This window comes from Syngnathus floridae, chromosome 19 (genome assembly GCF_059516105.1).
Source record: "Syngnathus floridae isolate MCC-2025c chromosome 19, RoL_Sflo_1.0, whole genome shotgun sequence".
NCBI classification, from domain to species: Eukaryota; Metazoa; Chordata; class Actinopteri; order Syngnathiformes; family Syngnathidae; genus Syngnathus; species Syngnathus floridae.
This window is the reverse complement of record NC_142431.1, coordinates 2,583,920-2,601,029: the sequence shown is the minus strand read 5'-3', so window position 1 is coordinate 2,601,029 and position 17,110 is coordinate 2,583,920. Positions and strand designations below refer to the sequence as shown.

General features: G+C 43.2%; 1 protein-coding gene across 1 annotated transcript; it reads right to left on the bottom strand.

Annotated features, from left to right (window-relative positions):
- Positions 1 to 631: 631 nt before the first annotated feature.
- Positions 632 to 15,643, bottom strand: apobb.1 (apolipoprotein Bb, tandem duplicate 1). The gene is made up of 29 exons (XM_088361513.1): positions 15,561 to 15,643; positions 14,938 to 15,117; positions 14,404 to 14,436; positions 14,215 to 14,327; positions 14,007 to 14,152; positions 13,782 to 13,929; positions 13,563 to 13,715; positions 13,374 to 13,498; positions 13,215 to 13,300; positions 12,700 to 13,144; positions 12,521 to 12,635; positions 12,304 to 12,450; positions 12,023 to 12,234; positions 11,765 to 11,960; positions 11,526 to 11,702; positions 11,257 to 11,460; positions 11,015 to 11,182; positions 10,739 to 10,944; positions 10,487 to 10,669; positions 9,761 to 9,873; positions 9,489 to 9,693; positions 9,240 to 9,412; positions 9,012 to 9,172; positions 8,833 to 8,942; positions 8,392 to 8,765; positions 2,318 to 8,323; positions 2,133 to 2,244; positions 1,883 to 2,069; positions 632 to 1,805 (listed from the first exon to the last, which is right to left on the bottom strand). The coding sequence occupies exons 2-29, from the start codon at positions 14,990 to 14,992 to the stop codon at positions 822 to 824; spliced, it is 11,337 nt and encodes a 3,778-aa protein (XP_088217639.1). The 5' UTR covers positions 14,993 to 15,117; positions 15,561 to 15,643; the 3' UTR covers positions 632 to 821.
- Positions 15,644 to 17,110: the final 1,467 nt, after the last annotated feature.

Genomic DNA, 17,110 nt, shown 5'->3' with positions numbered 1-17,110 from the left:
ATGCAATACACCTGTCAATCCATAAACTGTTGGCTCACCTTTCCCCTATTTAAAAAAAAGCCAGTAAAGGCTGTTTAAGCAGGATGGTGAGAGTTGAACTCAAGATAACCTAACCAGATAGTAGAAGACAAGTATTGTGTTGCGTAACAGTAAATAAAAACAACCTAAATGGAAAAATATAAATGATTAAGTAAATGTTATTTAGCATCATTAGTACAATTTGAACTGCAATTGATGCTAAGAGTTATCATTGTCTCACGAAGCCTTTTCGCGAATTGTTTTCAGTTCAGAAATATGTGAAAAATAAATTTTATCACATCAACGTACGTTTTTAATAGTAATTAAACCACTAATTTATTATTATATTATGAGGATCGCTCACCATAAAGGACGCTGACATGTTTCGCCGCCATCTTGCTGCTACGGATCGTCCAAAGGGGACAAAATTAACGAAGCACGCGCTTTGCAATCTATTAGCTTACCACTAGGTGTCACTAAAACCACAAAATGTCCCTTTCAAGTAATTATTAAAAATAATAATAATAATAATAATAATTAAGCAAGCTAAGAGTTTTAGAAACTGCTTTTGTGCAAGTGTTTCATATGTAAACAAAACATTAAACATTGAAAGTTCATTTTAATATACTTTATTGACAAATTTATTGCATGAGTATGTAAATGTTACATGGGCAACAGATTCAACGAGATCTTTGAAAACTGTTCTACATTTGATGTCATAAATATGGATAGCAATCAAAGTGGCAATACTCCTTCCAAACAGGTGGGAGTGTTTTATGCTGGTTCAGACCTCAGTTGGTTCCTTAAACTTGGTAAGTAAAGGGGAGGTCAATTTCAAGCCTTCCATTTGCGAGTTTCACCTGAGCATCGGGTGACGCTTGGGTCAGGCGATCAAAAAGTGTTGCGTTGATTTGATCGACTGCCTCAATGAACATATCAAAAATGGAATCAGATGCGTAGGTGAGGTGCTCCATATCAAAGGCGGAGATCTTGTCAAAAACATCCTTCATGGCCATCACAATACTGCGATAGATGTCATTGATTTGGAAGAACACTTCATCTAAATAGTCAGACTTGATTGAGTCGACAAACTCCAGAGATTTAGCAACAATGGCCGCCTGGGTCTCACTCATTTTCTCCAGCATTGTTTCAAAACTCTCCATATTCTTCAAAGAGGCCACTAGTCCATTCATGGTATTGTTAACATACATTTTCACATCTTCAAAGATCTGACCCAAAGTAGCGACATCACCCAATGGCATGGAAACTTTCACGGTGCTGATTTTCTCAACGAATGAGTTGTAGTATATCTCCATGTTCTGATAAATCATCTGGATCAGTTTGTCCAGAGTGATCGCAATGCTCGTGGTGACCTTCTTCAGGACTTCAGGAAGAGTGGTCATTTCGTCAGACCCGGGTAGTTTGAACTTGGTTTCCCTCAAGAACCTGACGATAGCATCAGTGACAACCTTGATGGTTTGCTGGTACTGGACGATGGTGTTTCTGAAGAAGACTGACAGTTGGCTCATCTGGATATCGTAGTGGATGGCGGCGTCGTAGATATCGACCATGCGGTCAACGACAACATTCTTCAACTTCTCCATGTTGGTCGTGATCTGATACTTGCGAAGGAACTCGGTGAAGGTAGAGATGATGGAAGGGAGTCGCCGCTTCAGTTCAGAGAGCATCATTCTAGGTGCCTTTGTGTTGTACACAATTTGGATTCTATTGTCGTCCTTGGGAGATGATTTGATGACGAAGATGTCAACATCAGCCTCTGGTGCGGCCTGTCAAAAAGAATGCGAAAGACATCAGCGAAAACGATTTTTTCAATTTGTAAAACCGTCAGGTTAAGTCGACTCACAGGATAACGGCCGTAGACTCTTGCGTTAAATTGAGATGGCATCTTGCCGTTCATCTGCAAGCCCAGAAAGCCAACAGATGGAGCAGATAGCGAGGCGCTAAGAACATCTCTGCGAGCAGCATAGCGGAGGTTGACGTCAGTGAACGTTGGGCTGGTGATGTCTACATTGAGGGTCTGGCGAGAAACACTGAAAAAAAGAGAAGACATTTTAAAAATGAACTCTTGAGAAGAAAGTATGAGATCATCTCACCTTGCGCCTTGGTCAATGACATGGTTGGCATCCACGTTGACGTCGGCATGTTTCAGGGCGAGCTTGTTCACCATGTTCACGTCAGCGTTCTCAAAGTTCACAGTTGAGGAAGCTGAGGGTGAAAAGTTTGGTGGAATTCAGTATTTGAAAATATACATCTTAGGAAAGGATTGTCGTCAACTCACCATCCATATCATAATCCAAGATGACATAAGTGGAGGTGGCAGAAGATTTAAATGTGCCTTTGAAGACTGGAGCATCTCCTTCCAGGACTACATCGAAATTTGAGGTGTACAGTGGGCTGATGAACTTCCCGTTGGTGGAGATCTTCTGTTTGGCCATCGTGACATCAGCCACAGCTTTTTCCAAGATGGTGAAATCACCCAATGTGCTTGGCTGGGTCAGATTGATCTCAAAATCAGCAGTCAAAGACGAGACTGGTGCCATATCTAAGGTAGCTTGAGCAAAATGCTTCCCGTTGGTGTTGAACCCGAACAGGTTGATCTCGTTATTGCTCGTGTGCTTCAGCATCGCGTAGATGCGACTGAAGGAGCCTTGGAAAGACAGATTGTCGCTCAAATCAAAGTTGATCACTTTGGTGGTGCCACGGTTAAGCTTGACATCAGCGATGACCTTGGAGGTGGAGCGCAGGCCATTAATCAGGAACAGGTTTACGTCGCTATCCAGGACTCCCAGGACAACGTAGTCATCAAGCACCGTGCTGTCCATGTTCCCCTTCGTGAAAGCCTCAACGGAAATGTCTTCAGCGGTTCTCTCCAGCTTCAGGCTGTATTCGGTGCTTGCTTTTCCGACAGCCTTGATGACGGGAATGTTGAAATCACTCTTGATGTTCATCGTGGAGTGAGCCTTGGCTTTGGATTTGGTGTCGGCAACCAGATTCTGGTTCACTTCCAAGCTCAGTATCGGCAGAGAAATCCGTCCGACGGTGGCCACGGAGGTAGCGGCTTCCAGAGTCTCCATACTCACACTGAAGGTGCTGTCATGAGTACCTTCAATGTGTCGATTCTCCAGGGATATGGAATTGGCCAACTTGATTCCTCTCTTGGTGGTCAGGCTGGTGGTACCATCGAGTTTGGCTTTCAAGCTCTCAAACACGGAGGCAGTTGTAGCTCCCAGACGGAATACAAGATCATCTCCTGCGTAAAGTCCGGTATTGGCGTTCACGTTGATGACGGCAGACTTGAAGGACAGCTCTGTGATCAGGTCACCCACAGGGGGGATCTCGATGACGTTCATTATAACAGCGATGGGAGCAGCCTGCTTTTTCTGGTAAACAATCTTGGCATCTAGGTTGACGTTTTGCTCGGTAGAAACCAGGAGGCGTTTCAGTCCCATCAGCTCGTACAAGTTCACGTCACTTATCTCCGGGGTACGGATGTCAACCAAGGGGATTTCCATGCCAGGAATGCGAATGGGGGTCGTGAGGAAGTCCAGATTGACATTACCGTCCATGGCGTAGAAGACACCAGCCTCGTTTCTGTTGTTGTCAGCGGTGAAGTTGTAGGTCATCGCACCTTGATTGAGACGAGCCATATAGATTGTGTTCATCTTCTGGTTTTGGGGTGTCAGGGTGGTAGAATAATCGTTCTGGAAGTCAAACTTAGCAGTGGGCGCTCCGGAGATTGTAACCCTGCTACTGATTTTGTTTTGGATGTCAGCGTTAAACTCGTAAGGATGGGCGACAACGTGCATGCCGTTGGAGAAGATTCCTCTCACCATGCCGGTCAATTCCGTGTCATGGTTTGCTTTCAGCTCAGCCTTCATGTTATTAAAGTTGACATGTCCAGAAGCGGAGATCACGCTGTTCTTAATAATCGGAGCCTTCAACTCATTGAGGATATTAAACTTGTAGAGCAGAGGGCTCGCTTCAGATGTTAGCTGCTGTTTCATCGTCAAGGCTTTGGAGTCGGTGTTGCCGGAGAAGGTCAGCGTGGCCAAGCTCGGGCTGAGCGAGAAAAACAGGTTGCTGGTGTGGTCAGCCTCCTGAGCAACGGACTTGCCGACATTGTCAACGGTCAAAGTGAAGGTGAAGCCCTCTTGGCGGATGATCGCTTTCTGGTTCATGGTGGCATCATTGTTGACATTGACGACTGGGAGGTCCACAACGTGTTTGTACTTAGTCTCGAGAGAAGCGGTCGTCCCTTCTTCCATCGCGATAAAAGCAATGTTTGCAATGTCCGCGTTGTAGATGGGAGTGTTTACTTTCACTCCAGTCTTGGCTTGGGCCTGGCCGGAGAAACCGTAGAGCGCTACAGAGGCTTGGTGGTCAACAGCAAGAGCACGATGGTTGATCTTGAAGGTCTCGGCGAGTACAACACGGCTCATTTTTGGAAGAGCGACTTGAGCGGTGGAGTCGATTTTGTAATTCAGGATTTCCAAGATGGGCGATGTGCCTTGAGAACTGATGATGGCTTTGAATTGAGGTGTCGTGATTTTCTCGGTGGAGTTTTGGAACTCAGCAGATGTCTTCAAAGTGTAGATGGGAGTATTAAATCGGAGCTCGCCTGAGAGTTTGCCAAAGCAAGGGATGATAATTTCACTTGGGATGGTTGGAAGTGTCATGTCAGGAAGCGAGAGAGACTCCACAAGCTTATCTACAGGGAAGTGTGGGAGAGTTGGGACGGAGATCTCGGGAAGAGTGATTTTGGAGAAGTCGATCTCAGGCATGGAAGGCAAGAAGCTCAGGTTGAGGTCTCCAAAGAAAGCATCGATGTCAATCATTTTGTAATTGATATTCAAGATGAAATCAATCATTTCCATGATTTTTTGCTTGATGTCATCAAAGGAAATGGTGGTGGCTTTGATAGTATGGAAGCGCAGGATGGTGAACTCGGGGATATCCAGCTGTGTGGGAATGTCAAACTTCTGGAGTTTCTCCATGTTGAACTTCATGGATGGAACCACGAGGTCGGTGAGCGGAAGGGTGAAGGACGGAGTGTTCAGCTCGCACTTCTTCAGTTCGCTCGTCAGACCATCAAAGATTTGCTGAATCTCACCGATGATCTTCTGGTCTGGGAAGACTGACTTCATACTTTCGATCATATCACTGCACATGCGAATGACATTGGCCATGGTTCTCCTGTATCTCCTGCTCACGAACCTCAGGAATGATGCAACCTCACCTTGGATGTCGAGTTTTGCAACTTCTTCTTTGACATATTCGAAAACTCTCTTAATATCTTCCAACATAGCCGTCGGGTCCATCAGTTCTTTCACAGATGAAATCATTTCTGCAACTCGGATTTCCTTCAGACGATCCACAGATCCTTTGACTGAGGTTAAAACGACATTGGCGAAATCTTTGACAGCTTCAAATTTCATGGGGATTTCAAGAGCCTGGATGAGACCATTAACATAAACCGTGTAGCCTGCGGTGACTCCATTAACGTAATCCACGTAGTCATTATAATCCAGTGATGTCATCTTCTGCATGATTGACTCAATAAAGGACTTGAGGTCTTGAATCATGTCCTTAACTTGGTTGGATTTCATGTAGTCAATTACCATCTGGGAGAAGCGCTGGAATTTAGCCAGGATCTCGGCGTCCCTGACCATCCTGCCGACTGTGTTGATGGTCTCTTCGATCTTAAACTGCTTTAGGACCTCCACTAGTTTTTCCAAAACGACTTGGGCCTTTTTGTCCACTTCAAGCTTCACGATGAACTCTCTTATGTTGGCGGATAATGTGTTGATTCTGTCAAAGATGTTGAGATCCTGAATCTGTTGGCTTATCTCATTGAATGCCTTAATTGTAGCCTGGCTCAAATCAGTGATGATCTCATTCATGTCCACGAATGCAACAAAGTCCTTCAGGTCGGCAATGTAGGTCGTAATATCAAATGCCTCAACTATGCGATGGATAAAATTCAGCAAATGATTCAGATCGGTGAGGAATCGGTATTCATTCTCGAGATTCTGCAGGAATTCCACACTGGTGCCTCTCAATTGTTCCAAGTCAATCTCCCGGATCATCGTCCTCATGGTGTCAATAAGATACAGAAGCATTCCCTTAATGTCATACCTATCATTGATGGCATTCACCAGTTCCTCGATGTTTGTCGTGATGGTTTCAGATAGTTTGCTATCAGTAATGATCTTCTCCATCATGGTATAATAGCGTTGAAGGAAAAAGGTGACGTCATTGATGACTGTCTCAAAATTAGATCTCATGTTTCGGAAAGCAGCATCCAAATCTTCCATGGCAATCAGATATTTTGGGGCCAGATCACTGAAGTAATCTTTCAACTGAACGGCTTTGCCTTGGATGTCAAGTTGAGCAACAAACTCGCCGACTCGCTGAGGAATCGCTTCAAGTTTTTCCACGATCTCCTCGTTCTTGATGTAGTCCTGGATCATTTCTGCAATTTGGACGATGGTGTCTTTGATACCTTCCACGAAGAAAGGCACATTTTCCAACAGAGGCAACTGAATGATGTGACAGTTGGTGTTCTTGTCATACTTGAGGAAACCTGAGACACCAAATTCCTGGTTGTCTGGGGATTGCGTGTTGATGATGTTGGTGAGGATGTTAGAAGAGAATCCCATGCCGGTTCCTTCAGCCGTGTTGTAAACATTCATATCTTGATTAAAGGCATGATTGTTGATTTTTGATTTAAGACTAACCATGGCCTTCTGTTCATTGGTAGAAAGAACGGCATCCATCTTGTTGTCCAACGTTGTCTCCAGAGAAACGCCGTTGTCAAGTGCCTGGCTGACTGAGGCTCTGCATTCATGTGAGCTAGCAAAAGCAAAGGGTTGTGCCCTCATGAGGAACTTCCCGTAGAGCTGGGCGCTATGCTTTCCGTACATCACCACGTCTCCGTCGGCATTGAAAATGGCGTCAAGGTTGAAGTCGAAAGGAACGACGCTGGAATGGAGGGTATGGTCGAATCGCAAAAGCTGCGAGTTGAAACGAGCTTGGTTGCTAAACTTAGCGCCCAGACCGATAACGTCAAGCTCTGAGGAATGGCTCATGTGGGTTCCGAAAAGATTTCCGGTTGTGCTGCATTTTGCGTTGGCGGACATATCAGCGTAGTTAATCTGATAGCTGTGTTTGATCTCCGACTCATCGTAGGTCGTTTTCAGGGTTCCCGTCACGGCCATCTTGTAAGACCCTAACTGGAACTGAGCGTCATTGATGACGTTAGCGCTGAGAAGCTTCAGGTCGTTGTTGACCTTGGCGAATGCCGTGTAGGGTGTCAGGTCAACGGCAACATCGTGTTTGTAAGAGGCGTACCCGCTAGCTTGGGCTTTAGCCTTGGAATTTAAGGTAAGGCTAGAAATCGTCATGGTCACATCGTTGGCGTTATCAAACTTGAAGTCGAACAACGCAGCCTTGTTCGTCATGGCCAGAGTTGCTTTTGTGAAGCCCAGGCCAGCGTTGAAGGTGTTCTCCAAAGACAGAGGACTCTGAAGAGTGTTTGATCCACTTGTGGTCAAGCCGTTCTTGTCCAAGGTCAAGGAAGCTTTGTGCGTGGCCGTGTTCTGAAGCAGCTTGATGAGGGCATCGCTGTTCACACTCAGACCGTTGACATCAAGAGAGGAAGTGAGAAGAGAGTAGATCTGATCTTCAAAGCGATCGCCATTCGTTTCCACTCGGAGAGCTAGTTTTCCGGCGCCAGCAGATGCTTCGACCTTGTTGTTGAGCTTCATACCAAGAGCAAGAGCACCTGAATGGCACTTCAGAGACAGTTTACTGTCTGTGAAAGAAAGCTCAGCAGTATGCGTCAAGGTGTCTTCAAAGACATTGGTGTTGGAAACGACCAGCAAGTCGCCATCATCCAAGGTTGCCGTGATTCGGTTTTTAGCCCGAACGAGAGTGGAATCAAATTCAACCAGAGATTCGATCTTGGCATTTGGTTGGAATGGAGTAACCATGAAAGACTGAGTTGAAACAGTCTTGGCGTTGATGGGTCCAGCCTTGAATGTTCCTTTCAAGTTGCTATCGATGGTGATCTTCTCAGTGTCAATCGCGGTCAGAGACTTGTGCTCCATGTCAACGTTCAGGCTCAACGGGCTCGTGGCGTCAATCTTGGTATACGATTGGAGGTAAATTTTATCGGTGATGGGGATATCTTCTGCAAAAGTGACACTGAAGTCGAGGAACTTGTGGGAAAATGAACCTTTCATCTCAGCCTTCAGTGAATCGGTGGCGGCCACCATTCCAGAACCTTCATAAAACAAAATTCAGAGTCATTAAAAAACTCATTTCACGTATGATCTCACAAATTCCAAATACCTTGCATCTTGACCGAGAGGATTTCAAATGGAGAAGTTCCTTTGATGTCAAACTTGGTGGAGTAACTTGGAGCATCCACGACGTCTATGCCAGCTGCCATGGAGGCATCCATGTCGTACAGGTTGCTCTTCATCTCTGTGGAAACTTCAGCTTTGCCAAAGAGAGGAACACTGAAAGTGAGGCTCTCGGGGAAAAACATCTCTGGGATTGGGATCTCCATGGAGACGAGCTCCACTCCAAACTTGGGCAGAGACAGGTGAGGTGTTGTTAAAACTGGTGGGAAGTTGAGCTCCTTGGTTGACTTTCCTCCAAGAGGGAGAGGGAAGGTGATGGTGTAGCGGTCTTTGTTGAAGTAGTAGACGGCCTTGGTTTCACTGTTAAAAATACAAAGGTCAAACATCTGGAACATTTTGGAGGAACCAAATAATATTTCAAACTTACGTGTTCAGGAACAGTGACTCCGGCATGGAAATCTCAGGCATATCTGGAAATCTGAAGTTCTGAAGATACGGAATCTCAGCGCCATACTTCTCCATGTAGTTGTTTGTAGCCTAAGTGACAAACGGATTAATTTCCCCCAAACAAATCCACCTTTAAACCACAAGACTTGGATCTCATACCTCCCCAAACTTCTTGAAGATGTGAGCAACCTTCATGTCAGTCTGTCCCACCTCCATGTCAAGAAGTTCTTGTGTGTACTTCTCAACCATGTCAGATAATGGTACAAAAGTGACCTTGGTGTTCATGTCAGATTTGAACTCAACTTCGACCTTGCTGTCATCTGGAGAACAGAGAACAAAAACATTTCAAGACATGCAGAAGAATATTCAAATTTTAAAATATATTACCGTATTTCATTTCCAGCTCCTGCTTGGACACAGCATCCATGATCTTCACGTCACTCTTGAGTTTCACTTCCAGTTCGTCCTCTCGCTCCACGTCAGCCGTGACTGAGGCATCAAGGCTGAGTGTGGGGACCAGAAGCTGAACTTGAAGCATCCCTTTCTTCATCATCTCAAGCCTGAAAGAAACACCAAAGAATCAGTCAAATCTCCACGACACAATTGTTCCTCTATGAGTTCCTCTATAATTCTTACTTGGCTCGACCAATGAGGGAAAGCTGAGGGATGTTGTCGTTGAGAAGATCCAGATAGATGGTTTGTTTGCCGTTGGTATCGGCATCAATAACACCCATCCTCAATCCTGCTTCCACGTCATAGTCCGGAATCTGGATGTCAGTGGTGAGCACGTGCTTCTTTCTGTTGTATTTCACGATTGCTCGGGCTTCCGTGGGCTCCGCGCCTGTTATTATCCATCCAAGACATCACGTCATGAAATTTTCCGAGAAGAATATTTGGTGTGATGTTACCTTCAGCTTTCAGAACAAACTTGACGGAGTCGACCTCGTCTCCTTCCAGCTCGTAGGCAAGAGTGGCAGTGTACTCAGTGACGTCACCGGTAGGATGGAGCTCCAGTGCAAAGCTAATAAAATTCACAATATTAGTCAAATAAAATAAAATTAAATTAAATTAAATAAAACTAATAAAATTAAAAAAAATTAAATTAAATTAAATAAGGATGGAGCTCCAGTACAAAGCTAATAAAATTCACAGTATCAGTCAAATAAAATAAAATAAAATAAATAAATTAAGATAGAATAATAAATAATAAAACAAAACAAAACAAAACAAAACAAAACAAAACAAAACAAAACAAAACTAAACTAAACTAAACTAAACTAAACTAAACTAAACTAAACTAAACTAAACTAAACTAAACTAAACTAAACTAAACTAAACTAAACTAAACTAAAACAAAACAAAACAAAACTAAACTAAACTAAACTAAACTAAACTAAACTAAACTAAACTAAACTAAACTAAACTAAACTAAACTAAACTAAACTAAACTAAACTAAACTAAAACAAAACAAAACAAAACAAAACAAAACTAAACTAAATTAAATTAAATTAAATTAAATTAAATTAAATTAAATTAAATTAAATTAAATTAAATTAAATTAAATTAAATTAAATTAAATTAAATTAAATGAATAATAATAATTAAAACAATGTAGTTTTGTGTGTTTTCTCACTTGCTGTCACCAGTGAATGGAAAGTAAGGAGCGGTCTCTTGGGAGTAAGCATCGATGTACTGAAGAGCAGTGCAGTATTTCATCCCAGCGAAGGCGGGGGTGCATTTGTTGACATCGATTTTCTTTGTCGCCACTGGGGTGAGAGGCACCACGTTGAGGTCGTTCACTGCCACCAGCGTGTTTCTAAATTTTAAACACAGAAGGAGTTCAAATATAATGTTTCACTTCTAACCTTGTTTTTCTCCATCTTACGTCATTTTGATGAGCTTGGTCGGGCTCGTTGGAGCAGGGATGGTCAGCTTGACGTGGTCAGGTCTCATCGAGATCTTGGCCTGAAGGCCGCTCTCGTGGAAGAAGTTGGAGTACATCTCCATTCCAGAGCTGAGATACTCGGGAATGTAGGAACCGACGTGGGTTTTGAACTCAATGCCAGCAGAGGGCATGAAAGCTACTTCACTCTGTTAGAAGAACCAAAAAATGTTCAGTAGTGATAACGTGACTCAAAAAACACATTTGGCAAATATTCACCATATCACGAGCGATCTTCAGTCCACCCTTGATACCGGGGGAGAAGGTTCCGGACAATGTGAATTTCAGAGGAACACCAGTGAGAGTTGGCAGGAAAAAGTCGTTGTCCATGAAGATGTAGTGGGCGAAGATGGTGTTGTCAGCCTTTGTCATCAGCCCCTTCAAGATCTGTGCAAATACAAGTCAGATTTAAATCACACATTTTGTTTTGGTTCTCCTCAAGGCTCATTTGGGTTCCTTACATCAGCGGGGAACATCTTGAACATGCTCTCAGCCATCAAGGCAGCAGAACGGATCAGAGCTTCCATGTCGGTGGTTTTAAGATAACCCAGCTCGTTTCCGAACAATCTCAGATACATCATGGCTTCTGGAGACTTTGAGGCCTGCAGTTTCTTCATCAACATGTTAAGGTTCTGTCCAACTTCTTGGATCAAGTTCTGCGAGAGCTAAAACACAGATGTTTGGATGAAGTTTGGATTGTTTGATGCAATCGATGAGTCAAATCAAATACCTGTCTCTTCATCTCAGCATCCTTCAAAGCAGGAATGAAGCGCTGGATGATTTCACGGACTGCCTGAACGTTATCTGAGACGAAGTACATGGTCTTCATGGCGGTGTCGGGGAAGAATCCGGCGTTACCAAACAATGCCTCGACTGTCGGTTCGAATCCTTTCCCCTCGATACCGATCTGGAATATTGATCCACGAGTTAACTTTAAACTTACTCCGATGTTCTTCTCAGAATCTTTACCTCCATCATGTCAATGTCAAAGCCGAACGCGTCAAGCGTCATTTCCAACATGGCTTCCTTGGGCAGGTAGCTGGTGCCTTCGAAGATCATGTTTCCTTCGAGAGAACCGATCTGGTAGTTCCGTGAGAACTTGGTGGGGCTCAGGATGGGTCCGATCTCATTGTCCTGGATGGCGTCACGGATCTTTTGTCTGAGTCTTCACGAGAGAAGAAAGATATAATTCGACTTTGACGATGACGACAAAAAAATACAACTTACTCTTCGGTTTTAGGCTCGGTTGAAGACAGGATGTTGGTAATGTGGGACACCACGAAGCTCTTGAATTGGGTGTCTTGCTCCGTGGGCAAGGCGGCGGCCAAACGGACCAACTCGCTCGGCATGGGGTTCTTCATGAGCACGAGATATGCGGCGATTCGCTTTTGCACGGGGCTGCCGTTGTCCAAAACCACCTGGATGAGAATCTCTCTAGCCTGTGATAACAAAAAAAAAATCGAATTAGTAAGGATGAGATTGAAAGCATTTTAAACATCAGAACTTACCTCATCTGAGATGGGAGTCAGTCGGTAAACCTGGATGGCAGCTTGCTGCACGGCCAGAGAAGCTTCTGGTTGGTTCACACATTGCATCACTGAAGCTCTGAGTGCGGGACTCGCCGGCACCACAGCGGGAGCCATGTTGCCAATAACCTAAAACCGACAAAGTTAGTATTTTATCGAATGAAGATTTAAAAACCAGCCGTTTCGGGGAATTAGCTACCCTCAATGTCAGGAAAGTGTTTTCTTCATCTCCGGTGCAGTCGCCCAAATGACCAGCCAAGAACTCAGCGACGGAGCGAATCTCAGGGATGACTTCTCCTTCGCTTTTGTAAAATCTGGAATCGAGAAAAACACGTTTAGTATCTTTGAATCCCATAAGCTAAAGTTAGCCTAGCTTACCTCTTGACGACATTGCTCAGTCCGTACATGATGGGCTTGCTAGGCTTGTACTTGACCATTTCAAGCATGTCGTTGATCAGCAAGGCGGAAGGATTGGAAACGAGTCCCAAAGCGAAAACGGTGGCGTCAACTTCAACTGCCGTGGTCTGGAAGCTCCTGAGGATCTGCATGATGGCACTGCTGCACTCTGGAGTTCCGCACTGGGCCAGAACTTGGTAGGTCAGGACGCGAGACACGACGAGAGCCTCGGGAACGGCGCTGTTCAGGGTTTCCGTCTTCATTCCGCGGACCATGGTGACGATCTGTTGGAAGAGGTGTGCCCTCTTCTCGCCTTCGGTTTCTGGCAGTTCGGCCAGCTCGCTCAGCAGATCCAGATAAGCGTCTTTATCCTGGGAAAAGGTCTTGTGCTCCACAGTGTCCATATGAAGACCCTGGGCGTTGTCACCTGTGACACACCATCATTTTAGAAATCAGAGGTTTTATTTCGAAGGTGGAAATTAAAATCGTAGATTTACCGTGATCAAAGACTCTGTCGTTTGAGGTCGAAACCTCCACGAGGGTCAGTTCTTGTTTCCCGACATTTCTAACTCCAAATTCACCCCTGAAATTGTTAAGTGTCGTGTTAGGAACTAGATTAAGGCAGAAAATATTTTTTGAGGGAATTTCAGATTTACTTGTGGGAGAACGGGATCAGGATGTGCTTCTCTGTGCACGAGCCGGAGGTCATGTGCTTCTTCTCGTTGTCAAACTTGTAGTTGCAGGTCTGAGAGCTTCTGATCAGCTTGGAAAGAGGGTATTGCTAAAAAAAGAAATCGTTTGTAACCAAGAGATTCCTTCAATTGGAAATCTTTCGATTGTCTTACCATGCCAGAGATGAGCGCCAAGGGGCTGGTGTAATCTCTCACTGGGACAAATCGGTCACATGTGGACAAGTCCCGGTCCAGGCTGATGTCAGTTACAATGTCCTCTCGAGCATTGATGGTGTAGAAGGTCTTGCACGTGCCGTGGATTGTTGGCTAAAAATGCAAAAGCGATAAATAAATCTTACTCGCTCTTGTTGCTTTTTTAAAATATGATTGTACCATGTTCTTGTTCTTGTCCTCTTCCATCAAAGGAACAGCCAGGGCTGAGATGATTCCTCTCTTGATGTTCAGCGTGGTTGTCGTCTCACCTTCCTCAGGGTACAGTTTCACATCATAGACACCTTCGACCACAACCTTCAGAGGATATCTAAAAGATAAAAGATCTGGGTCAACTTTTGTGTTATTGCGCAATATCGGTTGAGTGCGTTGGAAAATACGTGGTACCTTTCCATTTCGGCGGAGAAGGCATCCGAGCTGGGGGAAGCGGCGAACGTGGGCTTGCCATCTGCGTCGACGTCAATGACTTCACTCAGGGCACAGCCGGTGGTGCGGACGATGAAGCTGCATGTCTGGGGAACTTCGATTTCAACCTGTGACACATGACTCATGTTAATTTTTTGTCACGGCTTCACCCCAAGTTATGAAAGTGTACCTTGCATGTTGCCCTGGGTCCGTTCTGGACCTCTGAGGCTCCATTGACAGCATTGAGAGATTCAGCTACGTACTGGTATTCGTACTTGTGGAGAGTCTTGTACCTTTTGGCCACTAGGGGGACAAAAAACTTGGTAAGACCTTCATTGTTGTTGTGTGATAAAATTGTACAGTAATCAGGGCAACTTACGCAGACAACTTGGCTGATCTTCATTTTGTGCAACTTTAAAAGAGAAAAATTGTTAGAAGTGGCTTAGATGCATAAGAATATTTAAACATATTTTAATCCACTGTAATGTAAAGACATTTAAATAAAATAATACAAATAAAATGTCAAAAAATATTGCATTGTTATGAATTTAACGTTTTAAAAACTGTTAATAGCACTCTTATTACAAACATGAAATGTAAAGAATTTTAAATAAAATAATACAAATAAAATGTATAAAAAATATTGCATTGTTATAAATTTAACATTTTGAAAACTGTTAATAGCACTATTATTTGTTTAGATTATTATAAACATGAAATGTAAATAAAATAATACAAATAAAATGTAAAAAAATATTGCATTGTTATAAATGTAACATTTTAAAAACTGTTAATAGCATTATTATGTGTTTAGATTGCAGAACTAACAACACTATGCGTAAAATTAAATTTAAAATTCAGATTACTAAACACTCTAAATTGAAAGCAACAAGCAAAGAACGAAAATACTCACCAGCCAAGGCCGTTGTGCTGAGGATCAGCAGAAGGCAGAGCTTTGAGTCCCTCATGATGGGCTCGAAAAGCTCAATCCCTTCAGACTTGTGCGAGTACTCAAACGAGACTGAGTTGTCCGGATCCTCGGGAGTCTTTTATAGAACACTTACTGGGAGGAACGCTCAAAGTCCACTGTGACCTGCAGTGTGGAAGGCCAAAGGGAAAAGGTTTGAAAGGATACGCGTTGTTCGAAGCAAAAGCTTACAACACAGATTTTCTAGAATCGTTACCCTCACTCAACTGTTTGATCGTATCAAGACAAGTCACAGAGTTTAAGTTATTTGCTTGGTTTTCGAACTCAATGTCCGTGCTTGACCAAGATGGGTCCAGCGAGTCAAATTCTTGTTTCTACTATAAGACGAACAGTTTCAAACTAATTTAGTTGGATTCAATCTGCTGTCAAGTTTTAAAAGAAATAAAAAATCAAAGCAATTTTAATGGAATTATTAGGAATTATAAGATTGCAAAAACAATTATCCCACACACGCAATCAACTCACATATTTAAAAAAACAACTTTCAAAACCCACGGTCACATATGACAATAACAAATAAAACAATTTTAGTCCCGCCAACATTTTACCTTGCTCTTCTGTTGCTGCTCCGACTGCCACTAACTCAACATGAAAACAGTCCCCCTAATTCAATACTAGCCGGATAATGAACTTTGATCGACAAATATTCAAAGGTTCTACCAAGGCTTTATTTGCTGTTCAAGCAAACAAACAAACATTTTAACTCAAGGCTGATCAGTTTTTTTTTTCTACTTCATTCTCATTCTGGAAGCATATTTGTCATGATATCAATATATGTATTGATCGACACAGTTCGTATCGAAGCGGTTTCGGGTGGTGGAGGCCCCTGGAACTCACTCAAACGCTAAGCTACATTTCTCTCAGCGATTCAATCAGTAAACCAATCACACTATTAACCGTTTTTGCATCTTAAATCATTACAAATCACTCTAACTGTAAAATATTAGTCTATTCTCATGACCTAATTGACGTACCTGAGGCCTGTTAGCAAATTATTGGTCAATCTCAAAAGGGCAAACATTGGCTGAAAGTCCAGACACAAGCGAGTCATGCACAGGGTATCTGCTGTGTCATAAATGGCCATGTTCTCCTGATCTAAGATTGCTCGTCCACTTTATCAGAGGGTGGTAAAACTTTTCAAACCTAATAAAACACCACTGACATTCAGAGAAGTCAAAGATTATCATGTATATGGTAGACGTGCATGCTATCGTGTACGAAGATAGCATGTGAACAGTATAGCGTTTGGTTATCCACCTAACCGTAACATGAACTTTTAGAACGCATGATGCTGTGGTGTACATAGTCCAATGATGAACTTAATGTTTTCCCCTAAATATTAACTTTATGTCAATACTGCTTCAGCTTAGTCATGTGTTTTTCCCTCTGGTAGATTTGTTTTCTCACCATAATGCACAAATAAGCATTTTTTGGTCGTCATTATTTCTCAAAACCAAGCAGTTAAACATTATTTTGCACTTGTAGAGCAGTGTTATTCCAAATTGTAATCATTTGGCGCCCTCTAGCGGACTTTTCTTGAATTATTTAGGGGGGGGAAAAAAGTCAACAGCAAGTTGAGATGTTGCTTGTTGCAAGCAGAATTATTAAATTCAAATTGCGGCGCAGTGGGAAGGAAACGAGCATACAGTGACACTATGACGCACTGACCCTTGACCCCAGAGTTGGTTCTTGATGTGTTCTTGTGTCGAGGTTTTCAATTTCCAGCAAGCAATTTGGTTCTGTCTTGCAGGTGAGTACTGCATAGAGGTTAATTATACCTACTGCCATCTAGTGGAAGAGCATTTCATTGTTCCGTTTGTCACTACTATGGCAATAGATTTTTGATGGAACTATAGCACCCCCTAGCCGTGGTATCGCGCCATCCTTGCCTTCAGGTAGATAAACCTGCAACTTACGGAAACAGGTGTCAGGCTTCAGAAAGACACACGCACAAATACACAGAGTTAATTATTAATCTACTGACATACACACCACATTTCCTGAAGTGCATGAGTGAAGGTACAGACGCCATATCCATGATTAAAGAACCTGAACAATTCAGTGTTGAAATATTTGGGCAAAATAATTCAATTAAAGA